This window comes from Papio anubis, chromosome 8 (genome assembly GCF_008728515.1).
Source record: "Papio anubis isolate 15944 chromosome 8, Panubis1.0, whole genome shotgun sequence".
Taxonomy (NCBI): Eukaryota; Metazoa; Chordata; class Mammalia; order Primates; family Cercopithecidae; genus Papio; species Papio anubis.
Window position 1 is genome coordinate 95602079 of NC_044983.1, and position 27175 is coordinate 95629253.

At 40.4% G+C, this 27175-nt stretch overlaps 2 protein-coding genes across 10 annotated transcripts in view; one reads left to right on the forward strand and one right to left on the reverse strand.

Moving 5' to 3' along the window:
- SPAG1 (sperm associated antigen 1) overlaps positions 1-27175 on the forward strand; it is a 96025-nt gene that overhangs the window by 38869 nt on the left and 29981 nt on the right. For 7 of the 9 annotated variants that reach the window (XR_004185887.1, XM_021942538.2, XM_021942534.2 and 4 more), the window contains exons 11-15: positions 5919-5993; positions 13153-13509; positions 13900-13999; positions 20010-20162; positions 24860-25026. Coding sequence is in view for 8 of the 9 variants with exons in the window: in XM_021942538.2 (XP_021798230.2) it covers positions 5919-5993; positions 13153-13509; positions 13900-13999; positions 20010-20162; positions 24860-25026 (852 nt within the window). In the remaining variant the exon portion in view is untranslated. The remainder of the gene's footprint in view (positions 1-5918; positions 5994-13152; positions 13510-13899; positions 14000-20009; positions 20163-24859; positions 25027-27175) is intronic. The other 2 variants (XM_009213423.4, XM_009213425.3) reach the window with 1 other exon arrangement.
- Positions 4962-27175, reverse strand: part of RNF19A (ring finger protein 19A, RBR E3 ubiquitin protein ligase) — a 104082-nt gene continuing 81868 nt past the window's right edge. The window contains exons 12-13 of the mRNA XM_017962193.3: positions 21570-21666; positions 4962-5914 (exon numbers count right to left, since the gene is read on the reverse strand). Coding sequence (XP_017817682.1) covers positions 5872-5914; positions 21570-21666 — 140 coding nt within the window. The 3' untranslated portion in view covers positions 4962-5871. The remainder of the gene's footprint in view (positions 5915-21569; positions 21667-27175) is intronic.

Consider the following 27175-nt stretch of genomic DNA (forward strand, 5'->3'; position numbering starts at 1 on the left):
GTCTTACAGTTAAAGGAAATAATTTTAAATCTTATCTGAAGCGAGATGAAGTATAAGCTATATTAATTCCTGTTATTTTAAAATTATTAAAAAATTTTATATATAGTAAAAATGGACCTTTTGAATATACAGTTCTAATACATGTATGGTTTCATGTAACCATCACCATAGTCAGGATACAGAACAATTCTACCATCCAAAAAGGCCTTCTTGCTGTCCTTTCAGTGAAACCCTTCCCTCACCCCAGCTCTTCTCTGTTCCTATAGCTTTACCTTTTCTAGAATGTCATATAAATGGAACTGGAAAGTATGTCACGTTTTGAGTCTAGCTTCCTTCACTTAGCATGTCACTGAGATTCATTCATGTAGCTGCATGTACCACTGGCTCATTCCTTTTTATTGCTGAGTAGCATTCCATTAATAGTTGTACCAAAGTTTATACATTCATTTATTCAAGGACATTTGGGTTATTTCCAGTATTCGGTAATTATGAGTAAACACTGCTATAAACACTCATGTGCAGGTTTTTGTGTAAACATATGTTTTCATTTCCTCTGAGTAAATACCTAAGAGTGGGACTGCTGGTCCATACGGCAAGTATATGTTTAACTTTATTGGAAATTGCCTGACTCTTTTCCAGAGTGGCTATACCATTTTGCGTTGCCATTAGTAACATATGAGAGTTCTAGATGCTTCTCATCCTTGCCATCATTTGGTATTGGCATTTTTTCCCCTTTTTACCCATTCTATTAGGTGTACAGTGGTTTCTCATCAGTTTTAATTTGCATTTTCCTGATGAGAATCTTTGTATGTGTTCACTTACCATCTCTATATTGCTTTTAGTGAAGTGTCTCTTGAAATTATTCCACCACTTTTCAAAAATTGGGTTGTTGTTTTCCTACTGTTACGTCCCGAGAATTCTTTTTATAATCTTGATGAAAGGTCTTTCTTATGTATGAGATTTGAAAAATTTTTTTGTCTGTAGCTTTTTTCATTCTTTTAACAGTCTTTTACAGAGCAAAGGTTTTTTCATTTTGTAGAAGTACAATTTATCCAATTTTTTAAATGGACTGTGCTTTTGATGTTATATCTATGAACACGTTGCCTAAATCAAAGTCATGAAGATTTTCTTAGAAGTTTTTCTTTTTCAGAGATAGTGTCTTGCTCTGTTGTTCAGGCTGGAGTGCAGAGGTGTGATCATAGCTCACTGCAGCCTCAACCGCCAGGGCTCAAGTGATCCTGCCTCAGGCTCTCAAGCAGCTAGGACTATAGCTGAGTGCCATCATATCTAGCTAATTTTTAAAAATTATTTAGGCCAGGCGCAGTGGCTCACGCCTGCAATCCCAGCGCTCTAGGAGGCTGAGAGGGGTGGGTCACCTGAAGTCAGGAGTTCAAGACTAGCCTGGCCAACATGGTGAAACCCCATCTCTACCAAAAATACAAAAATTAGCCAGGCATGGTAGCGTGTGCCTGTAGTCCTAGCTACTTGGGAGGCAGAGGCAGGAGAATCGTTTGAACCCGGGAGGCGGAGGTTGCAGTGAGCCAAGATTGCACCACTGCACTCCAGCCTGGGTGATAGAGAGACTCTATCTCAAACAAAACAAAAACAAAACAAAGCAAACAAATGAACAAAAATTATTTGTTGTAAAGACAAGGTCTTGCCATGTTGCCTAGGCTGACCTCAACCTCCTGGGCTCAAGCGATCCTCCTACCTCAACCTCCCAAAGCACTGGGATTAGAGAAGTAAGCCACTGTACCTGGTCTGTTTTCTGAAACCATTTGTTGAAAGCTATCTTTGCTCCTTTGAATTGCCTATGCACCTTTGTAAAAGATTACATTTGTATAACCAGTTAGTAGAATCCAATTCTGGACTCCATTCTGTTCCATTGACCTATGTGTCTATCATTTCATCAATACCACACTGTCTTGATTAACACAGATTTGCAGTTAAGTCTAAAATCAGGTTGTGTGATTTTTTTTTTTTCAGCTTTATTTTTCTTTTTCAGAATTGTTTGACTGTTCTAGTTCCTTTGCCTTCACACATAGTTTTCATTTTAATTTTTCTGAGACAGGGTTTCGCTCTGCTGCTCAGGCTAGAATGCAGTGATGAGATCACGGCTCACTGTAGCCTTGACCTCCTGGGCTCAGGCAATCCTCCTGCCTCAGTCTCCTGACTGAGACTGCATGTGTGTGCCACCACACCTGGCTAATTTTTAAAATTATTTGTAGAGATGAAGTCTCCCTATGTTGCCCAGACTGTTCTCAAACTCCTGGGTTCAAGCCATCCTCCCGCCTTAGCCCCCCAAATTGCTGGGATTATAGGTGTAAGCCATCGTGCATGGCCATACATAGTTTTAAAATCAGTTTTTTTCTGTTATATTTTCCTTTTTTTCCCCTAGGATATAGATTCTGAATATTTTACTTTTTATGGTCTGCATTCCTCCCATTTCTCTTAATATTCAATTATATTTATTTATCACATGAAATTACTTAACAATGACTTATATTTGGTGACTATTTTACCACAAGTCTTTGTATGGGCCAGGCACTGTGGCTCACACCTGTAATCCCAGCACTTTGGGAGGCCAAGGTGGGTGGATGGCTTGAGTGCAGGAGTTCAACATGGCAAAACCCTGTCTCTACAAAAAATACAAAAACTAGCTGGGCGTGTAGCACACTCCTGTAGTCCCAGCTACTCAGGAGGCTGAGGCAGAAGAATTGCTTGAGCCCAGAAGGTAGAAGTTGCAGTGACCTGAAATCACGCCACTGTAAAAAAAAAAAAAAAAAAAAAAGTCTTGTATTTTTAGTCATTGTAAAATACAAGAGATTTTCCTCTATATATCATTATATAAAGATCTATGATAGAATATAATAATAGTATGGCAGATATAAAGGAGTAAAATTGGTTTTTCTCTATTAAAAAAAGTCATCCAAAAAAATTAGCCAGGCATGGTGGTGCATGCTTGTAGTCCTAGCTACTTGGAGGCTGAGGCAAGAGGATTGCTTGAACCCAGGAGTTTGAGGCTGCAGTTAGCCATGATCATGCTACTGTACTTCCATATGGGTGACAGCAAGACTCCCATTCTCAGGGGGAAAAAGTCATGCTGGGAATTTGATTGAAATGGAACTGAATTTATAGATCACTTTGGAGGAGAAATGACATTGTGACTATATTGCATTTTCTAATCTATGAACATGGTATGTCTCTCCATTTATTTAGGTCCTCTTTGATTTCTTCCATTAGTGTTTTTTGTTTTGCAGCATACAGATACTACACAGGCTTTGACAGATTTATACTTCAGTATTTTAGCTTTTTGAAGTTATCGTAAATCATATTTTTAAAAATTTTATAAAACTGAAAATTCAGTTGTTCATTACTAGAATATAGAAATATAATTGATTATTTTCTAGGTTGATCTAGCACAATCTGGCTAATTCACTTATAAGTTCTAGGATCCTTTTTGTAGATTCTTTGGAATTTTCTTCATAGACAATTATGTTGTTTGCAAATAAGGTGAGTTTTATTTTTTCATTTCTTCTCTCTCTTGCTCTCTCTCTTGCTTTATTGCACTGAAGTGAACATATGTGTCTTGTTTTCAGTCTTAGAGGGCAAGCATTTAGTCTTACCAGTAAGTTTGATGATAAGTGTTGGGTTTTGATAGATGCCCTGTATCAACTTAATGAAGTGGCCTTCTGTTTCTAGATGGTTGGGAGTTTTTATCTTGAATTGATGTTGATTTTTTAAATGCTTTTTTTTTTTTTTTGCATCAGTTGATTTGGTCATATAGTTTTCTTCTGTTGTCTGTTAATATATTGGATATGAGATATATTGAACTATAGTTTTTATTCCTCTTTTCTTTTTCATTTTAAAAACCTGGTTTTGGTATCAGGACAATGCCAACCTCATAAGATGAGTTGGAATGTGCTTCCTCTACTTCTATTTGTGCAAAAGATTGCATAGAATTGATATATATATGTTTTAAATGTTTGGTAGAATTTGCCAGTGAAGCCATGCAGGACTGAAGTTTGTTTTGTGAAATATTCTGAATTAAGAATTTTATTTCTAAATGGATGCCAGTGGCTCATGCCTGAAATCCCACCACTTTGGGAGGCTGAGGCAGGAGCTTAAGGCCAGAAGTTTGAGACCAGCCTGGTCAACATAATGAGATCCCATCTCTTAAAAGAAAAAAAAAAGAAAAAAAGGAAGAAAGAAGGAACGAAGGATGGAAGGAAGAACTTGACTTTTTTCATAGATGTGCAACTATTCAGGTTATCTGTTTTTTCTTAGCTGAATCCTGGTAGTTTGGTAGTTTCAAGGAATTGGTCCATTTCATTCCAGTCGTTGAGTTTATCTACATAAGAGCTGTTCATAGTACTCCCTTGTTATTTTAATGTCTGGTAGGTCTGTAGTGATCTCCCCCTTTTTGATATTGGTAATTTGTATTTTATTCCTTTGTCAAACTGGCTAGAGGTTTAGCTATGTATATTGATGTTTTCAAGGTAACAGCTTTTGTTTCATGGATTTTTCTCTGCTTTAAAATTCTTTTTTTCAATTTCATTGATTTTTACTCTTTATTATATTCTTCCTTCTGCTTGTTTTTATGTTCATTTGCTTCTTTTTTCTTTTTTTCGTTTTGAGATGGAGTCTCGCCATATCACCCAGGCTGGATTCGAGCTCCTGGGCCAAAGATTCTCCCACCTCAGGCTCCAGAGTAACTGGGACTATAGGCATGCCACCACACTCAGCTTGCTCCTCTTTTTATAAGATAGTTTCTCAAGACAGAAGCCTGGAATATTTATTTGAGAATTTCTCCTCCGACTATGAGCATTGGATGCTGTAAGTTTCTTTCTGATACAAAGAATATAATTTTTAAGCTAGGCACAGTGGCATGCACTCATAGTCCCAGGAAGCTCAGGAGGCTGAGGATTGCTTAAGGCCAGAAGTTCAATCCCAGCCTGGGCAACATAGCCAGACCCCATCTTTTTTTTTTTTTTTAGAAAAATAATATAATATAAATTTTAAGACCAGTAAGTTCCCTTTTATCAGAAAAGTAAATTGAGATTAAGTAGAATAAATAGCCAGAAACTCAGACATAATCTTTTCATCCTAAAATGAAATGAAATCAATTGAACTAGTTTACATTCACCTCTAGTTACATTGAACTAGTTACATTCAGACAAGTTACATTGTTTGATACAGTGTGAAAAGAGGTGCTAGAGCCTTGGACACAAGAGAAGCAACCTGAGTCACTTTTAGGAAAATCATGTTAAAGCCCAGAGGAAAGTTATCAGGTTGGAATCTTTACATGTGGTTCTCCATCTCATCACATTCCAGGAAAGAATTCTCAGTCGTTATGGGGTATGTTCCAGGACCGTGGAAAAAGGCAGCAATTTGTGTTTTGTAACCTTGGCTGGTAATGCTGTCCCTTTATGAACTCCACTCAGGTTGGCCAGGCCCAGTTCATCCCGACTGGGGTATTACATAACTGATGGATTTAATTTAACAACTGACAATTACTGAGCACCTGCTCTGTGTCAGGTACTGAGATAAGACAATTGATAGGCTTTCTTTGCCTCTCCTTCTAAGGGCCAGTATTAACAAATTGCCTATTGGCCAGGATGATTACACCTGGGGATTTGAGTTCATGGACTTTTTCCTGGAAGCTCCCTATCTGTTTGCCTTCACTAGTAGAGATCATTTAGAAGGAAGAAGTGGCCATCACCATACAGCTGTAGCTGTCAAAGAGTTTGGTATTTATTCCATCTATCTCCTTACAGAGACGCAATCAGAGGAAAGTGAGCATCTACCCTCCCTTGCAGTGTTCTTGGTATTCCTACTTAAAAATGAAAGCTAAGAAAATTAAACAGTCACTCACAAACAGAAGAATAAAACATAGATCAGTATTTCTCTCGTCCTAGAACCGGCAGGATCAGGAGGATGGAAGTTGGAGATTTCCAGGAGTTCAAACCATCAACAAAATCATAAAGAGAAAGGTGAATAATTTTGATTAGTGAAAATGAAAAACATGTATATGTTAGGTGCCGTAAAAAAACTAAAAGACAAATGACAAACTAGGAAAGATGGCAAAGGGTTGATAACCTTATAATATGAAAAGTTTCTACAAAATAAGAAAAAGATGACGTGCTAGTACAAAACTGGGCAAAGCATACAAACAGACAAATCACTAATGAAGAAATAGAAACGATCGATAAACTTTGTATTACTCATAAAAATGAAAATTAAATAGATTCTTTTTCTTTCCTATCAAATTGGCTGAGATAGAAAAAAAATAGTATCCTTTGTTGTCAAAAGTGAGGTAAAATAAGCATTAAAAATATTTTAATATAATTCATATATAGTAAAATCCATCCTTTTCAAATTCAGTGAATTTTAGTAATATTCACAAAGTTGTACAACTATCACCACGATCTAATTTCAGAATATTTTTATCATCCCCAAAAGAAATTTCATACCTATTGGCAGTTACTGCCCATTTTACCTTTCCCAGGGCCCCTGGCAACCACTAGTCTACTTTTATTTGTATGGATTTGCCTATCCTGAGTATTTCATACCAATGGAATCATAGTATATAGCCTTTTGTATCTGTCTTTCACTTAACATAATGTTTTCAAGGTTCATGTGTGTTGCATCTTGCATTAGTACTTCATTCCTTTTTCTGTAGAAATAATATTCCATTGTGTAGATAATACCAGATTTTCTTTATTCACCAGTTGCTGGACCTTTGGGTCGTTTCCACTTTTTGGCTGTTATGAATAATGCTGTCGTGAACGCTCATGTACAGATTTTTGTTTGAACAGATGTTTTAGATTTTCTTGTGCATTATTTGGGAGTGGAATTGCTGGGTGATATACTGTGTTTAACTTTGAGGAAATGCAGACTATTTTCCAAAGTGGCTATCCCATTTTACATTCCCACCTGCAATAAGCGTTCCAATTTCTTTACATATTTGCCAGCACTTGTTATTGTCTGCCTTTTTGTTTAAAAGCCATCCTAATGGGTATGTAGTGGTAGCTCCTTATGGTTTTGATTTGCATTTTCCTAAGAACGAATTATGTTTACTGTCTCTTCAATCCCTATTGGCTATTTGTATATCCTCTTTGGAGAAATGTCTATTCAAGTTCTTTGCTTTTTTTTTGAGATGGAGTTTCGCTCTTGTTGCCCAGGCTGTAGTACAATGGCATGATCTCGGCTCACTGCAACCTCCGCCTCCCAGATTCAAGCAATTCTCCTGCTGCAGCCTCCCGAGTAGCTGGGATTACAGGCTCCCACCATCACGCCCAACTAATTTTTTGCATTTTTAGTAGAGATGGAGTTTCACCATGTTGGCCAGGCTGGTCTTGAACCCCTGACCTGCCTTGACCTCCCAAAGTGCTGGGATTACAGACGTGAGCCACCACGCCCAGCCTCTTTGCCTATTTTTAATTGGGTTATTTATCTTTTTATTGTTGAGTTGTAAGCATTTTTTATACATTCTAGATACTAGACCCTTATTAAATATGATTTGCAAATACTTTTCCCATTCTGTGGGCTATCTTTTAAGTTTTTTGATAATTTCCTTTGATGTATAAGTTTTTAATTTTTATATGAAGTCCAATTTATCTAATTTTTTTCAGAGCCCCCCTTAAGAAAGATTTTTTTCAGGTATTTTTTCTTTTGTTGCTTGTACTTTTGATATCATATATAAGAATCCATTGTCAAATCCAAGGTTTAAATATTTACTCCTGTGTTTTCCTTTTCCTTCCTTCCTTCCTTCCTTCCTTCCTTCCTTCCTTCCTTCCTTTTTTTAGAAAAGGTCTCTCTCTGTTGCCCAGACTGAAGTGCAGAGTGGCACAATCATAGCTCACTGCAGCCTCTAACTCCTGGGCTCAAGTGATCCTCCTACCTCATCCTGAGTAGCCTGGACTACAGACACATGGCACCATCCCTGCTTAATTTTTTCATTTTTATTTTTTGTAGAGACAGGGGTCTCATTATGTTGCTCAGGGTGGTCTTGAACCCCTGGGCTCAAGACATTCTCCCATCTCAGCCTCCAAAAGTGCTGGGATTACAGATATGTAATGGGGTGATTGACCTGGACTCTCAAAATGAAATCAGTCTGCTCCACAGTGGAGGTAAGGAAGAGTATGCATGGAATGCAGGAGATCCATGAGGGCGTCTCTTAGTATTACTATGTCCTCTGATTAAGGTCAATGGGAAACTGCAACAACCCAATCCAGCCAGGACTACAAATGTCCCAGACCCTTCAGGAATGAAGGTTTGGGGCACTCGATCAGAAAAAAAACCAAGACCTGCTGAGGTGCTTACTGAAGGCAAAGGGAATACAGAATGGGTAGTAGAAGAAGGTAGTCAATACCAGCTATGCCCACGTGACCAGCTGCAGAAACGGGGACTGTAATTGTCATGAGTATTCTCTCCTTTTGTTAAAAACATGTTTGTGCAGGTATACATGTGTACTAAGAAAATGTCTTCATTTTATTTCCTTTTTCCTTTATCATGTGACATAAGATTGACTTCATATCAGCATTTAAGTATTATTCACTTTATGTTATAGTATTTGGGTTGGGGATTGGTGCATTTCTGGTTGTACAAAGGACAGTTGTATTATGTTAGGTATGATTATGACCTTATTATTGTCTTTATTTGAAGATTATGTATAATCTTGGGAAATGTATATGGGTTCAGGTTGACAAGGGGTGGTTGTTATGGTTAATACTGTCAACTTGATTGAATTGAAGGATACAAAGTATTGATCCTGGGTGTGTCTGTGAGGGTGTTGCCAAAAGAGATTAACATTTAAGTCAGTGGGCTGGGGAAGGCAGATCCACCCTTAATCTGGTGGGCACAATCTAATCAGCTGCCAGCGAATATAAAGCAGGCAGAAAAACATGAAAAGGAGAGACTGGCCTCCCAGCCTACATCTTTCTCCCGTGCTGGGTGCTTCCTGCCCTCGAACATCACATCACACTCTGAGTTCTTCTGTTTTGAGACTTGGTCTGGCTCTCCACGCTCCCCAAGCTTGCAGACAGCCTATTGTGGGACCTTGTGATTGTGTAAGTTAATACTGAATAAACTCCTCTTTACATATATATATCCTATTAATTCTGTCCCTCTAGAGAGAACCCTGACTAATATATCATTAAAGTGAGACCCTGTCTAAAAAAAAAGAGAGAGAAAAGAGAGCCCTTTGATTTTATTTTTTCAGGATCTTTTTGGCTATTCTGAATTCCTTTCAATTTTGTATGAATTTAAGAATTGTCTTTTCCATTTCTGCAAAAAGTTTTGATAGGATTGTGTTGCATCTGTAGATTGCTTTGAGTAGTATTGACATTTTAACCTTAATAACAATAAGTCTTCCTATCCATGATTATAGGATATATTTCCATTTATTCAAGTCTTTAAAAAAAATTCTTAAAGTAATACTTTTATCTCCTTGGTTAAATTTATTCCTAGATATTTTATTCTTTTGGATGCTATTATAAATATAATTGTTTCCTTGATTTCCTTTTTGCTCTGTTGATTGCTAGTGTATAGAAACACTGATTTTGGCTTGTTGATCTTATACCCTACAACTTATACCCTACAACTTAGCTGAATTTGTTTATTGCTCTAGGTTTTTTTTTTTTTTGGTGGGGGTGGTGAAGAGGGGTGGATTCTTTTTTTAAATATAAATAGGATCATATAATTATGAATAGAGATAGTTTTCTTTTCTTTTCTTTTTTTTTTTTTTTTGAGGCGGAGTCTCGCTCTGTCGCCCAGGCCGGAGTGCAGTGGCCCGATCTCAGCTCACTGCAAGCTCCGCCTCCCGGATTTACACCATTCTCCTGCCTCAGCCTCCTGAGTAGCTGGGACTACAGGCGCCCGCCACCTCGCCCGGCTAGTTTTTTGTATTTTTTAGTAGAGACGGGGTTTCACTGTGTTAGCCAGGATGGTCTCGATCTCCTGACCTCGTGATCCGCCCGTCTCGGCCTCCCAAAGTGCTGGGATTACAGGCTTGAGCCACCGCGCCCGGCCGATAGTTTTATTTTCTTTCCAATTTGGATGCCTTTTATTTCATTTTAGTGCCTAATTGATCAGTCTACAACTTTTAGTACAGTGTTGAATAGCCGTGGTGAAAATGGGCATCCTTGTCTTGTTGATGATGTTTAGGGGAAAGCTTTCATTACTTTTATCTTTGAATGTGATGTTGGCTCTGGGTTTTTCATAAATATGCCTTATTATGTTGAGGAATTTCACTTCTATTCCTAGTTTTCTGAGTTTTTTTTTTTTTTTAAATCATGAAAGCATGTTGGATTTTGTCATGCCTTTTCAGCATCAATTGTGGGATCATGTGTGCAATTCTTTACTTTTTCTGTTAATGAGGTGTGTTGGCATTGATTGATTTTCTAATGCTGAACTATCTTTGTATTCCTGGGATAAATCCCACTTGGCCATGGGGTATAATCCATTCAGTATGCTGTTGAATCTGTTTGCTAGTATTTTGCTGAGGATTTTTGGCCTATCAACTGCTCACACTACCCTACTTGAGGCTACACTGTTGGCCATTCATTCCTTTGATAGTTGTTATTGTTGACTCCTTTCTTCCCAAACTATTCTTGGTGTTTCTGAGGCAGTATGCGCTCCTGTTTTTTTTTCTTTCATTTCTAGGCATTTCTGTGCCTACACTGTAGGTTTTTCCTCTGTTCATCCTTTAAGTGTTAGTATATCTCAGGGATCCTTGTGAGCCTTTGAGTGATCCCATCTACATCCAAACTTTTATTTTTATTTTTTGTAGAGATGGAGTCTTGCTATGTTGCCCAGGTTTGCTTCAAACTAGTGGCCTCAAGCAGTCCTCCTGCCTCAGCCTGCCAGAATGCTGGGATTACAGGAGTAAGCCACCTTGCCAGTTCCACACCCAAACTTTTTTTTTTTTTTTGAGATAGAGTTTTGCCTTGTTGCCCAGGGTGGAGTGCAATGGTGTAATCTTAGCTCACTGCAACCTCCACCTCCTGGGTCCAAACGATTCTCCTGCCTCAGCCTCTTGAGTAGCTGGGATTACAGGCATCCAATACCATGCCCAGCTAATTTTTGTATTTTTAGTAGAAACAGGGTTTCACCATGTTGGCCAGGGTGGTCTCGAACTGCTGACCTCATGATCTGCTTGCCTCAGCTTCCTAAAGTGCTGGGATTACAGGCATGAGCCACCGTGCCCGGCCCCAAACTTTTATATATTAGTAACTCCCAAGTCACTGTCTCTGGATAAGGCCACTTCTCTGATCTACATGTGGAGCCACCCCCTGAACAGCTCCACTACATTGTCCCATGGGTATCCCAACACCCAACAGAACTCACAAGTCTTTCATGTTTGGGCCTCTCTTTACCTGTCCAGAGACTATCAGAGTTGTTTAGGGCCATTTCAGTCTTAAGGAAAGAATGCTTTGCATTCAGTTCAAATCTGGGTTATGGCTGGGCACAGTGGCTTATGCCTGCAATCCCAGCACTTTGGGAGGCCAAGGAGAGAGGATTGTTTGAGACCAGGACTTTGAGACCATCCTGGACAACACAGCAAGACCTCATCTGTATAAAAAATTTTAAAAATTAGCCAGGCATCGTGGCTGGCTCTCGCCTGTCGTCCCAGCTACTCTGGAAGCTAAGGGGAGGATTGCCTGCCACAGAGGTCGAGGCTGTAGTGAGCTATGATGGCCCCATTGCACTCCACCCTGGGCAGCAGAGCAAGACCCTGTGTCAAAATAAATACATAAAAATAATAAAAATAAAAACAAATCCGAGTTATGCTGGCTTCTAGCTCTGTGTACTAGCGCGCATTCCTTAGCTTCTTCCTTGTTTCTCTGTTGCCTCATTTGTAAAGTGGGAATGATAATACTTGGTATTAAGATTAATGTGACCCATATTAGTTCTAAATGAACTGCCGTGATAGTATTGGTCAGACCTGAGGGGATACTGTACAAAGGGGTGAAAGTAATACCAAGCTGACCATTGTTTCTGCCAACCCTGACTTTTGTGCTTTCACCCAGTTTCTGGTGGAGAACCTGACTGACAGAAACCACATGAAAACTGGAGCCTTACTCTAATAACCCTGCTGGGTTTAATCTGCAGATTTATCTTTATAGCAAAATATTTTTTATTGTTTTAATTAAGATCCCTTTGGCTGGTGATCCAAATTGAATGTTATTCTGCTATATAGGAAACAGTATTTATTAATGTGTTTTTATACTTGATGCTTGTCTTAAGGTGATCACCTACTGATTTTCACTTAAATAATTGTGCTTTTCTGTTCCTTCTGTCTCTATGCTTAAAATCTTGGCTTTACCATTCATGAAAGAGAATGGAAAATATATCCATTAAGAATCAGATAAGAATTAGTTAGAGAAAGCTTGGAAATCTCCATATTTAAGTACGTTTTAACAGTGCTTTGAAATGATTAATTGCTTTGTTTTAAATATTGATGACACCATAAATTAAATATTTATACATCCTTTTCATATTTAAAAATAGATTCAACAAATATTAAAGCTATTAATACCCGAACTCCTAATCAAAATCAAATAAATTTTTAGTTTGAATAAGGCAATGGGATGGAAAATTTACTGTTTTTAAGGCTCCCTTTAAGCTTAAAAACTAGGTGCCTAATTTGTGACTTTTTTGCTAAATTCACTTTTAAAATGACTTAAAAATCACTTACGCTTTATTTTTCTTTCAAATCTTTTTCTCCTAATATTTTAAAATAAGGAAAGGTGCCTCCGTGTTGGGTACTATAATTGTATTCAAGTTTTTGCAACTCCATTCAAAAAAGTACGTATTTTGTAAGCTCTAACTGGACAGGTGGGCTTGATGAAGGGTATGGCTCTGAGGTGCCGGTTTTCAGCCACAGGCCCTTCAGCGCTTAAACAGTTACAGGCAGGGTAGGTTTCTGGCCGGAGCTCGGGAGCCGAGTCCTCAGGAAGCCGCAGAGGCCCCGAGGGCGCGGACTGGGCCGACCGGCGGCAGAGGTCGTCCAGCACCAGCTCCGCCCGCAGGGGCGGAGCCCGACCCGGCTTCCCCAGAGCCCGCCCTCCGCGCCGGGCGCCCCCGCGGCCTCCCCGGCAGCTTTCCCAGTGATGCAAACCCTCACTTCCCGCATCCACTTCCCCACAGAGCCTGCGGAGCCGGCGGGAGCCGCGCGCGCCGCCCAGCCGTGTGCCATGGGCAACATCCAGAAGAAGCTGACTGGCAAAGCCGAGGGTGGCAAGCGGCCGGCAAGGGGCGCGCCGCGGCGGGGCCAGACCCCGGAGGCGGGCGCGGACAAGCGGAGCCCGCGGCGGGCCTCTGCGGCGGCGGCGGCGGGCGGCGGCGCCACCGGGCATCCGGGCGGCGGACCGGGCGCGGAGACCCCCGCCGCCCCACTTAGCCCCGCCGGCCTGAAGAGCCAGGGCAACGAGCTGTTCCGAAGCGGGCAGTTCGCCGAGGCGGCCAGCAAGTACTCGGCGGCAATCGCGCTTCTGGAGCCGGCAGGTAGGTGCGCCGCGCCCCGCCGCTTCCTGGGCCCCTTGCTCTGCGGTTCACCCGACCCCCAGGGGCCCCGTGGGAGAGGCGCTGCCGCCTCCTGAATGACAGGCGCCGGCATCGCTGCATTCCTCCCAGGTGACTAAGAGCGCCGTGCCACCTGACCTCAGTGAGCAGCACCTTGGAATGCGGGCATGTTCCCGGCCAGGCACATTTGCCTCCGTCCCCGCCGGGCTTTCCCTTGGTGGCTATTGCGAGTAGCAGCTCCGCCGAGTTCTGCATGATCAGTCTGTAGGACTGCAGTGCCACCCCACCGGAGACCTCGGCTGTCTTGTAATTCTGGTGAACTGTGATCTTGCTAATGGATTTTAACTGTATTTAATTAAATGTGATTTTTAGGAAGTGAAATTGCAGATGATCTAAGTATCTTATATTCAAATAGAGCAGCATGTTACCTAAAAGAAGGAAACTGCAGTGGCTGCATTCAAGATTGTAACAGGTAAACTGCACGTTTTCAGGTTTGTCAAGAGATTGTTATAATTTCATTGTGGTGAATGCAATATCCAAGATCCTAAATTTTCTGCCGAAGGATCTAATTTCTTAAGAGCTTTATGGTATGTTAATTGATTGATGCATAAAAATCCGAAATTATCTCACGTATATGAAGAGAGTCATAGAAGACTGTGCAAACTTTTTCATTTCCACTGCTACTGCCTAATTCGTGCTCTTTTCATATCACTCCTAGACTACTGGAGAAGCCTGATAACTAATTCCAATCCACTGTAGCATCAGAATAACTCTCCTGAAACATTATTTTGTTCAGATTGTTTCCAACAGGCCTTTAATGGCTCAGTTTTGGCTTCGAAATAACTGTAAACTTCTCTGTCACCACACTGCCTCCAAGCAAGTTTCTGCTTCCATTTGGTCTACTGGACCACTTGCTTACTCTCACCCACCCTGTTCTCTGAGCCCTTGCCCAGGTTGCCCCTAATGGTGGTAATGCCCTTTGCATATCTTAGCTTCTGAAGTTCTTGCTCAGCTACCCCTTCTCTCTACCTTCTTGGGTGCCCCAGACTTCCTGGTCATCTGCAGGACTATAACACCTACACTGACACTTGGTCACACCTCTAAGTCCTGTTATCCACTGAAGGGGGTTTAAACACATTGAGGTTAGGAACCATGTCTTTTCTTTTTTTAATAGACAACTAATCACTGTACATATTTATGGGGTACCGAGTGATGCTTCAATATATATGATGTGGCCAGGCGTAGTGGCTCATGCCTATAATCCCAGCATTTTGGAAGGCCGAGGTGGGCAGATTGCTTCAGGTCAGTTTGAGACCGTCCTAGCCAACATGATGAAACCTGGTCTCTACTAAAAATACAAAAATTAGCTGGGTGTGGTGGCACACCCTTGTAGTCCCAGCTATTCGGGAGGCTGAAGCAGGAGAATCGCTTGAACCTGGGAGGCAGACGTTGTTGCAGTGAGCCGAGATCCCACGACTGCACTCCAGCCTGGGCAACAGACAAGAGACTCTACTGTAAACTTTACATATATGTACACACACATATTTAGATATACACATAGGTATATATGTATATACACATACATGTGTATATATGTATATTTATGTATATATGTATATATGTGTGTGTATATATATGAAGAGAGTTATAGAAGATTGTGCAAACTTTTTTCATTTCCACTGCTACCGCCCTTATTCGTGCTCTTTTCATATCACTCCTGGACTACTGGAGAAGCCTGATAACTTCTCCATATATATATGAAGTTATCCATATATATCCATATATATGAAGCATATGTATATGTGTATATATGTATACACGTATATATACACATATATACATATACATATATATGAAACTATGTATCGTTGTTAACTATAGTCATCCTACAGTGCTATAGAATACTAGAACTTGTGCCTCCTATCTAGCTGTAATTTTGTATCCTTTAACAAATCTCTGCCTGTCCCCCACTTCCCCCTACCCTTCCCAGCCTCTGGTAGCCTCTGAGGAACCGTGTCTTACACAGCTTTGTACCCCTCGAAGCATATTAGTCACCCATGGTACTCAATAAGTTACCTGCCTGGATGGTAAATATCTACATAATAAAACATTGTTTTCCACCATTAAGTAATAAGAAGCCCAAAAGAAGAAGTCATGTCCTAGTTTGACTAACACAGCTCTGGCTTACCCATGTTGTCTCATATAATACTCTCAGAACCTCTAGTTTGAACAGTAAATTATGTGGACACTGTTTACAAGGTCAGTAATTTAGTATTGTTTTCATTGACTGTATCAGTTTATTGATACGGGTAAAGCTTGCTAGTATCTGTGCCTAAGTTTAAAAAGAAGGCCTGGAGGCACTTGGATTTTTTTGCCAGTTTTACATATCTAAATTTGAAGTGAATAATACTTATATTCTCTTTGGCCTGACATCAGACCGCATCCTCAGTTGTGTTGGCTCATACTCGCTAATTATCACATTTTTCAGGATTTTGTGAGCTGGTTGATGTCAAGTTGATATTTTGAAATCTGCCATGGTGGGATACCATTTAATACCATGAAATGAGCAAATGCCACAAATCTGGGCTTCCCACCCCTCCTTTTTTCTTTACCCAGAGAGCCAGTTGTTAAGGGCTTTTACCAGTGCTCTTAACAGACCGGACCATGTGAATTTGTTGGATACCAAGCCCGTGGTGATTTGCAGCCAACATCCTTTCAGCTCAAGTGTCTGTTTCTAATACATAACCCTTCAGACTTGTTTTAGGCCTTTCCACAGTGAGGGAGGTCAGGACATTTTAGTTAAAACTTGAGACCCCTAACATTAGAGCTACTGCAGAAGAGTGGATTTGTGTTGTCCTTACCTGAGATCCTCTAAGGCGATGAACATTTACTGGCTAAAATTGGCTGCGTTTCAGTGTAGACACAGGAGGAAGTCAAGGATGGGACTCCAGCCATAATGTCCAGGGAAGCTAGAGTGGGGGCTTGTCCTAGGGGAGGGCAGGAGATGGCTTGCCTGAGAGGGAAGTGGACGTCGGTTTAGGTAGGTTGTGCTAACTAACTTAAGAGCTGTTCTCTAGGCAAGGAACCTGGCCTTGCTGGTTGGTGCTGACCTCTGTAGAGACCGATCTACTCAGATGTTTTCTTTGATAGCTGGCCTGCCAATCCCAGTGTAAGAGAAATGGAGATGAGGCCCAGCAGGGAGTGATTTTACACTAAAGCAGTGATTCCCAATCTTGTTTAAGGCTAGAGAAGCCACTCTGCTTTTGTGAACATCTTTTTAGCTTAAGTGATTATATTCAAATAGATTGCATACATGTTAAAGGGAGTTTTTGTGTTTTTTTTTTTTTTTTTTTTTTTTTTGAGACTGAGTCTTGCTCTGTCCCCCAGGCTGTAGTGCAGTGGCGTGAACCCCGGCTCATTGCAACCTCTGCCTCCCGGGTTCAAGTGATTCTCCTTCCTCAGCCTCCCGAGTAGCTGGGATTACAGGCACTTGCCACCAAGCCTGGCTAATTTTTCATATTTTTTGTAGAGAAGGGGTTTCACCATACTGCAGGCCAGGCTGGTCTTGAACTCCTGACCTCAAGTGATCCACCTGGCTTGGCCTCCCAAAGTGCTGGGATTACAGGGATGAGCCACTGCTCCTGGCCCAAAAGTTCTTATTACCAGATAAGTGGTATCAGGAGTCAAACACTGAGAAAGAAAAAACTTCACTTTTCTTATCTATCAGAACGTTTTTGGTTTATCTAAACCACACCAAAAGTCTTTTGGTGACTTTCCATTGAGGACATTTCAACAGGCTAAATACAAATGAATGTTGCCTAGTAATTCTCTGCTTTTTCTTTTTTCTTTTCTTTTCTTTCTTTCTCTTTTTCTTTCTTTCTTTTTTTTTTTTGAGACAGAGTCTCTATCACCCAGGTTGGAGTGCGATGGCATGATCTTGGCTCACTGCAGCCTCTGAACCTCCTGGGTTCAAGCGATTCTTGTACCTCAGCCTCCCAAGTAGCTGGGATTACAGGTGTGCACCACCTCACCCAGCTAATTTTTGTACTTTTTTTTTTTTTTTTAGTAGAAACAGGTCTTGGCCAGGCTGGTCTTGAACTCCTGGCCTCAAGTGGTCTACCAGCCTCAGCCTCCCAAAGTTCTGGGATTACATACAGGCTTGAGCCACCATGCCTGGCCAGTTCTCTGCTTTTTCTTATCTTTGCTACTCTAACAGTCTTGAAATTAGAAGATTCTTTAGGGTCTTAACTGTGTTATCTTGAATAGATAGCCTCTTTTGTGAGCTCTGCTTCAAAAGTTCTCTGTGCTTACTTTTATGTATGGGTGGTTTTTTTCCTTAATGGAATTTCCATTAATAAGTTCATATTCATTTGCAGGATTGCGGTTACAGAAAAAAATCTTGCATTTACTGGGCAGAAAGTGCTAAAAATTAAATACATCATCTCATCAATTTTAGATCCCAAGCTTGGCTTAAGGCCATCTTGAATAGATAAATGGCACCTTGGTCATTGGAAGTCTTCTGTGAAGTGAAGGTAGTCACATGGTTGTGACTCTGCTCATAGAGTTAATATTACCTAAACAATAAACTGAACTAAATTTAAGGCAGTGGTACAGGTGACAGATCCTAATACTCACGGATCTATTGTCTAGTGTTGAAATATGTTTACTTGATTTTAATTTTATATTTTAAATAACATTTACTGTTTAAAAAAAACCAGTTACCTATTATAGAAAACTTAAGAAAAAACTAGCACAGCACAAAGATGATCATTAAAATCAATCACAATCCTAACACCTAGGCAGAGTGAAATTGGTTATTTTTTCAGAGAAGTGAAGCAGATTAAGTTTAACAGCATTTCTAGAATAACTTCAATGATACACCAGAAGGGTTCCCACAAGTGCAGCTGAGTATCTGTATGATGTGGGGAGTGGTCTGAGTGGCAGATGACTCAGAGTTCCTTCATTTGCAGTGGTTCTGTGTGTACTGCGTTAGGCAGAGTGTAGGCTCTTGAGGGCTCACAGAGAAGTTTGCCAAGTGCCTCTCATGACCCAGGTGTTCATCTAGGACTAGGAATATAGCGGTGCTCAGGACAGGCAATGCCCTTGCGTTCACGAAGCTCACCTTAGAAAGAACTGACCTGTGGGCACATCACTCCTCATGTTTCTGTTTCTTCACCCACATAATGAACATATTAATATTTATCTGACAGGTTTGCTGTGCGATTAGATGGGGAAGTCTACAGTGATTAGCACATAGCAGATACTCTGTCAATGTTTCCTCATTGCTGAATCATTATAGACAGGAATACACAGCAGATTTCTAAGACTATTGGAAAAAAAACAAGTTAAAGAAAGCAGCCCTTGCTCATGCTTTCCTGGAAAGTTAACTACTTGATATATTAACTGCTTATAGCATGAGCTGAAAGAATAAATCCACAATCTTCAATGTGGACAGTCTGGTGCAGATGCTAGTTAGTAGGTTATATAGAAAGGAGGCTCTTCATAGGATCTCTGCATGGAGGACTTCTTTGCAGCTTCTGTTGATTTTGTTAAAACCAAGAGTACTATAGTTTTCATTCATAAATACAGATGGTCCTTAACTTACAGTGGTTCAATTTACAATTTTTTAACTTTACCATGGTGTGAAAGGGATACACAACCACAAGGTTTCAGTCTTTAAGCATTGGTGATTCTTTAACCAAAGACTCTGTGCTGCCTTTTGACTTAACATATTTTCAGTTTACCATGGGATTACTGGGACATAACCATATTGTAAATCGAGGATTATATGTACAGTTTTTTTATTGTTCTACTTCAGAATATAATGAAGTATATTAAATGCTGAAGTAGCTTTAAACACTTCAAACAAAACCAAAAAACACAACCATGAGATACATCTTTAGTGATATTGGAAACACTTCATAAGACTAAAACATGCAAGATGAAAATTCATGACTTAGAAGAAATCATTGTATGTTTAGTTCCTTGATTCCCTTCTGGTCTGTTTTTGAAGCCCTTTTGCAGCAAGTGAATCATAATAAACTAATAAGTTTTAGAGTGCCGATTTTCAAAATGTGATGCAACTTTTATGGTTCTGTACTTTATTATTAAATACATAGATGCAAATAAGAATTTTCTTTTTAATCTGTCAACGACAAGAATCTGTTGAAACCCTGCTCTGTGCCTTGTGCCATGCTGCTCTGTTAGGGGACTGGGGATGCCAGGGCATGCTGCCAGGGAGCCCTCGCCTCAGTGGGAGAGAGTAAACGCAGAGTGCTTTGCTATTGGTTTAAAAGAAAGGAACACAAATGTGATTGCTCTCTTACTCTGGATTTGCCTTTCTGGCATGTTGCCTGGTTCCCAAGACGAAGTCTCGGATGTGTACATATTTGAGAGTTCAGTACGCAGTATCTACTCACTGAAGTATAAACGAAAGACCATTTTTCAAAACAAATGGTATATAATATTTTTGTCTTCTTTAGGGCTCTGGAACTTCATCCATTCTCAATGAAACCTCTTCTGCGGCGGGCAATGGCCTATGAAACCCTAGAGCAGTATGGGAAAGCTTATGTGGATTATAAAACAGTGTTGCAGATAGACTGTGGTCTCCAGCTTGCAAATGACAGTGTTAACAGGTAATTAATCTGAGGCAGCTACCTAAAATCTAGTTGTTTTGTACTGTTTTTCCCTTCCCCTCCTTCAAGAACATGTCAAAGTATAGCTGTGTTCTCAGTTACTTTTATCGCCTCAATGATTGCCGCCTTTTACCCCATTACATCAAATGGTTCTCTTCCTTAACTTAATTTCTGACTCTCTCTTAATACATTCTGAGTTGTTCTATAATGCCTTTGTATTTGTTTTCTGATCTATTTATTACTGCTCAATCTATATATATATTTTTTGATCTTAGTAACACAGGATATAACTCATATGTGCTGCTTAAATATATGTGGTGATAAGAAGGTATTTACATTGCTATCATAAAATCAGTACTAGTAGCTGGGTACGGTGGCTGATGCCTGTAATCCTAGCACTTTGGGAGGCCAAGGCGGGCAGATCACTTGAGGTCAGGAGTTTGAGACCAGCCTGGCCAACATGGCGAAACCTCATCTCAACTACAAATACAAAAATTAGCTGGGTGTGGTGGCAGGCGCCTGTAATCCCAGCTACTCAGGAGGTAGGAGAATTGCTTGAACCCAGGCTATGGAGACTGCAGTAAGCTGAGATCACACCACTGCACTCCAGCCTGGACAACAGAGCAAGATTCCATCTCAAAAAAAAAATTAAAATTAAATAAGTAAATCAATCAGTACTAGCTGTAGAATAAGATCCAAAAATGTGGTGAAAACTGCTGTGTTGAATCCTCTCCTCCCACAGGATTTGCAGGTGTTCACTGGCACCATATCTGACAGTGGAAACATATCTGTTGTTTCTCCTGAGGAAAACAGCAATCTTCATGAGCCTGCCAGATATTTCTGTCATATGCCCTTGTAAATAGACACTTATCTAGGATGAATAGTAATTTATAATGGTGAAATAGCAAATAATTTGGATTTAATTTATATTATGACCTATTTACCCCCAGCATGAGAATGGGAAGGTAAAAACTTCCAGACTTCATCAATTGCTTTCCGGTGAAATTTGAAAAATTACTAGTTGGATAACATTTCTAGTTATGCATGATATTTTCTGATCCCATTTGCTTAAAGTATAACTTCTGAAATATTTATATGGTACACTGTACCCTGTCCTGGACCACGGCCTGCTCCCCTCAAAAAAGAAAAAAGGGGAAAAAACGACATGATGTCCGTCTTTAAGCACACTAGAATATAGCTGGGTAGAAACAGTGTACAGCAGTTCATCCCCAGGCTGGGGGAAGGGATCACAGAGCGACCACGCCACCTGTGTCTGTATGGGCTGAACTTGTGGAGAGAGCACTTGAGGGGGCTTTGAAGGATGCCGAGAGAACGTGAAGAGACCTTAAACAAAATTGTCGAAAATGAGAATGGTAATTCAAGGTAAGTTTTAAAATCAGACCTTACCTTCCCATGTGGTCCCAGCCCTGCTGGAAAGATACATAGGCAGAGCTGACAACCGCTCTCTTGGTAGTCACAGGGAACCTGTCTGATCCCAGCCTGCCTAGAAGAAAGGGACATACATCCATTATCTGTGATGGGGTGAGATGACACTGAACCTCTGGCACCCACAGTCTCCTTGACCTTGAGCCTCCTTGGCCTTGATCAGGCAGTCTCACCTGGCCCTGCACAGCCACCCCACAGGGCGCCATCTGCTGCCTCCTTTTATGTGCCTGCAGGCCCTTTCTCCTTTTCGTCTTTGAATTCCTTCTCATCTATCAGGAGAGGACTTGCCTCCTCTAGGAAACTACTTTCCCTGATCTACTGTCTCCCTACCCCAGAGGTGCGCCTTAGGTTCCCTTTCTCAGTGCCCCCATAACACTGGGCCCTCTTTTATTACCCAGCTTCCATATTGTTTTTAAGTTTGCTGTCTCTCTGTCTAAAATTCTTTTCCTGTGGCTCTAGCAGGTGTTCCCTGAGGTCAGAAATTGTGTTTTTTCATCTTTGTTGCTGCACTGCCCCTATGTCTGCGTCCGGTAGACATCCTCAATAAAAATGAGTGCGTTTTCAAACAGAGAAGATAGGGTTCACTCCTTTGCTTTGGGGCATTGCTTGTTGCTTTTAATTCACCCCATCCTCGGCTTGGTAGTTTTCAAGGTAGAAGTGGAGAAAGTAAGATCTTCTCACAGTGTTAGAAGTTATCATGAAATGGAAAATGGGGAGACACCGGAAGTATCTGGCAGAGAGGAGGGCCTGATGAAAAGGCATTTTAAGAAGTCTAATTAATAGTAGGCTGAATGGTTGAAGGGAGAAATGGGTCTGAGAGACCATGATTACTGACATTGCTGACCTTTTTGCATTATGGTTTTTCTAAAAAATTGAGGTAGAATTCACGTACATAAAATTAACTAAGGTGTACCATGCAGTGGCATTTTGTACACACACCATCTTGGGCAGTCATCACTTCTTTCTAGTTCCAAAACATTTCCACCACCCCAAAAGGAAGCCCTGTACCCAGTAAGCAGCCACACCCCATTTTCCTTTCCCCCTAGCCCCTGGCAACCACAATCTGTGTTCTGTCTCTATGGGTTTATCTGTTCTGATGTTTCATCTAAATGGAATCATATATGGCCTTTTGTGTCGGGCTTCTTTCACTTAGCATGTCTTCAGGGTTCATCCACGGCATAGCATGGATCAGTACTTCATTGCTTTTTATGGCTAACATTCCATTATATGCATGTATATATCATATCACATCTTGTTTATCCATTCACTGGTTGATGAACATTTGGGTCATTTCCACCTTTTGGCTATTGTGAACAGTGCTGCTGTGAACATTGCTGGACAAATTTTTGTTTGCATACTTACTTTCAGTTCCTTTTCGTATATGCCTAGGAGTAGAATTGCTGGGTAATACTATGTTTAACTTTTTGAAGACTGTATTATATTTGTTATATGTACTTAAGAAGGTTCATTTAAAGTAATTGACTTTTAAGACTTTTTTTAATTGAATGGTTCTTGTTGATATTTTGTTGATGAGGAGGCTTTGGTTTTGCCATGTATATTTTTATATACAATATCTATTTAAAATTTTTCACTATTTCTTATTTGTGAATCCCATATTTATGCTTGCTTTTCCATCTATTCCAGTTCATTATGGAAAATTAAGCAGCAGCAGCTTTTTTTGTTTTTAAATTTAAACATCTGTATTTATTTTGTTTCTGTCTTCCATTAACCATATTCCTCTCTTCCTCTCCAGGAATCTTATATGTTAAATTTCCCTGCATATACTTATTTATTCCCTGGCAACACATCATCTCTTTTCAGCTGCTTCTTCCTTCCTCTCTGCTGGTAATACAAGTTTTGCTTGAAAATTCTTTTTTCTCAAACTTCTTTTTCTTCTGCAATTCTGGGTGGTTATACATTAATTTAAAAATTTTTTTTACCTTAAAGCATAAGATTCAATTATTATAACCAAAGATCACTACGGAAATTTAAGTTTAAGAAACTACAGGGAAAATATGTGCATTACATTTGTCTACATATAAATATAAAAGTTTTTCACACAAAAAGTATGTGCGACTAGATTTAACTAACTTGACTTTATTCTACTAATTGCCAGTAAACCAGTTCAGTCTTATGAAGCAGTTCTTTTTAACCAGATGTGTTCAAAAGACATAATTTTTAATTTTGTTTTTAAATCTAATTATGACATTCTGTATGTTTAAAATAATGAATAAGTGATCACCGAGGACATTAATCTAAATTTTATGATGGCCATCAGTAAATGCCATTAATAAAAAAGCCCTTGTAGTAGAATCTAGTATCTTATTTTTTCATCCTCATTCATATGAAAAGAGAATAAATGGGGCTGGGTGCGGTGGCTCATGCCTGTAATCTCAGCACTTTGGTAGGCTGAGATCACCTGAGGTCAGGAGTTTGAGACCAGACTGGCCAACATGGCAAAACCCTGTCTCTACTAAAAATACAAAAATTAACTGGGTCTGGTGGCACATGCCTGTAATCCCAGCTACTCGGGGGGCTGAGGTAGGAGAATTGCCTGAACCTGGGAGGCAGAGGTTGCAGTGAGCCGAGATTGTATCACTGCACTCCAGCCTGGGCGACAGACAAACAAACAAACAAAAGAATAAACTGATAATTATAGAAATGAAAAAAATACAGAGCAAGAAAGAGTATCTTAACCACATGTAAATGTTTTGAGAAAAAGCATTATTCATATGACAGCGAGCCCTTACCAGTGTTGGCAGCCAGTCTTGTACACCTGTTGTCAACCACAGTAGTTGGTAATGTGGTTATCATAATGTACAGTTTGGGCATAGAAATTCTAAAATACTTCTGATCATTCTCAAGAGTAATACATTATCAATTTAGTAATGATTTTAAATATTACAGGAGACATTTCTTCTAGGCCTCTTAAATTTTAGTTTTATTAACATATTTAACTTTCTCAAAAAATAAAATTTTATTATGTATACATTAAATTTTTTAACAAATTAAAAATGTCTTAATTTTTTGTTTTGATTAAAAAATAGTCTAAGTTGCATCATTTATGATAACTTGTAAAAATATTTTTGAAAACAGTTTAGTTTATGTGGACAGAAAATGCTCAGGATTGCATGTTTTCTACAAGGAAGTACACATTTGCATAGCACTTGTAAATTTTACTCTTAATCTGACCTTCAGTAATATAAAAAGCAAACTAAATGATCAACAGAGAAAATTCATTTTCTCTTTAGGCTATCAAGAATTTTAATGGAGCTGGAGGGACCAAATTGGCGGGAGAAGCTGTCACCTATTCCTGCTGTGCCTGCTTCTGTGCCACTGCAAGCTTGGCATCTGGCAACAGAGATGATCTCAAAACAAGCAGGAGACTCCAGCAGTCATCACCAGCAGGACACCACAGGTGGGGGACGCCTACACTCATTTCTTCTCAAGGTTACCTTGAGCTGTGTGTGTACTTTCACAGTAAAGCAGAGAGATAAGAGCATTAATTCTAGAATCAGACCTAGGTTTAAGTGAAGTCCCTGTTCTCCCTCTTTGGCTGGTCTCAAACTCCTGACCTCAAATGATCTACCTGCCTTGGCCTCCCAAAGTGCTGGAATTATGTTCTCCCTCTTTAAAACTACATGGTCTTGGCCGGGCGCGGTGGCTCAAGCCTGTAATCCCAGCACTTTGGGAGGCCGAGACGGGCGGATCACGAGGTCAGGAGATCGAGACCATCCTGGCTAACACGGTGAAACCCCGTCTCTACTAAAAATACAAAAAACTAGCTGGGCGAGGTGGCGGGCGCCTGTAGTCCCAGCTACTCAGGAGGCTGAGGCAGGAGAATGGCGCAAACCCGGGAGGCGGAGCTTGCAGTGAGCTGAGATCCGGCCACTGCACTCCAGCCCGGGCTACAGAGCAAGACTCCGTCTCAAAAAAAAAAAAAAAAAACTACATGGTCTTAAGAAGTTGCTGTATACCTCCTGTGTCCTACTAGTATACATGTAAAAGCGTTTTTTGTTTTGTTGTGTTTTGACACAGGGTCTTGCTCTGTCACCCAGGGTGGAGTCCAGTGGCGCAATCACGGTTCACTGCAGTGTCGACCTCCCAAGCTCAAGCAATACTCCTGCCTCAGCCTACTGAGTAGCTGGAACCACAGGTGCATACCACCGTGCCTGGCTAATTTTTAAATTTTTTGTAGAGACGGAGTCTCCCTATGTTGCCCAGGCTGGTCTCAAACTCCAGGGCTAAAGTGATTCTCCTGGCTCAGCCTCCCAAAGTGCTGGGATTATAGGCATGAGCCACCATGCGTGGTTTGAGGCAGGGGAATGTATTAATAAATGTCTCACAAGGAGGTTCTCAGAAATAAATGGAGATGTCTATATAAAATACTATATTCTGACTGTGTAAACCTGTAGTAACCTCTTAAACATTGTTAACATAACTAATAAGAAAAAGAAGGCCAGGTGCAGTTGGTCATTCCTGTAATCCCAGCACTTTGGGAGGCAGGTGGATCACTTGAGCCCAGGAGTTCAAGACCAGCCGGGGCAACATGGCAAAACCCTATCTTTATAAAAAATATAAGAATTAGCCAACCGTGGTGGTGTATGCGTATAGTCCCAGCTACTTGGGAGGCTGAGGTGGGAGGATCCCCTGAGCCCAGGAAGGTTGAGGCTGCAGTGAGCTGTGATGGTGTCACTGCACTCCAGCCTGGGTGACAGAATGAGATGCTGTCTCAAAAAAAAAAAAAAAAAAGTTAAATAACATGTAGCTCTACAGTAGACCCTATATGTGATGAGGCTAAAGAGTAAGACTGATATGTTTAAAATAATAAAATAAAGCCCCACAACATAAATATAGTCATGTGCTCATAATGGTATTTCAGTCAACAGTGGAGCACATCTATGACAGTGATCCCATAAGATTATAATACTGTAACTTTACTGTGTTTTTACTCTACTGTACCCTTACCATACCTTTTCTGTGTTTAGATACACAAATACCATTGTGTTACAGTTGCCCACCGTATTCAGTACAGTAACATGCTGTTACAGGTTTGTAGCCTAGGAGCATTAGCTTGCACCATACAGCCTGGATGTGTAGTAGGATATACCATCTAGGTTTGTGTAGCCACATTCTATGATGTTTGCACAACAGCAAAATTGCCTAACGACAAATTTTGCAGAACGTATCCATTGTTGAGTGATGAATGACTGTGTAATGCAGGTACTTCCTTCTGCCTTTATCGTAGTTGTTAAAAAATTTGTATTCCTTAGTGCCTACATTATTACTTTGAGCATAGTAAGTAAGCATTTAATAAATGTGACTTCACCCTTGCTTTCTGCTTTAAAGCCAGCTAAGGCCCCATTTCTCCCACAAAGCTTAGAAACTCCATTTGTGTCCCCAGGCTGTGCTTCATTTTATAGATGCCCTGAGGTTCCTGAGCCATGATGTCCAGATAGCTAGTGTTGGACCCTCATTTTCTTTACTGCCAAGAAAGAGCAGACAGGGGACGTCTGCCAAGTAGATGATGTAGCAGTCCCAGGAAATTCATGGAGATCTGTAGTTTT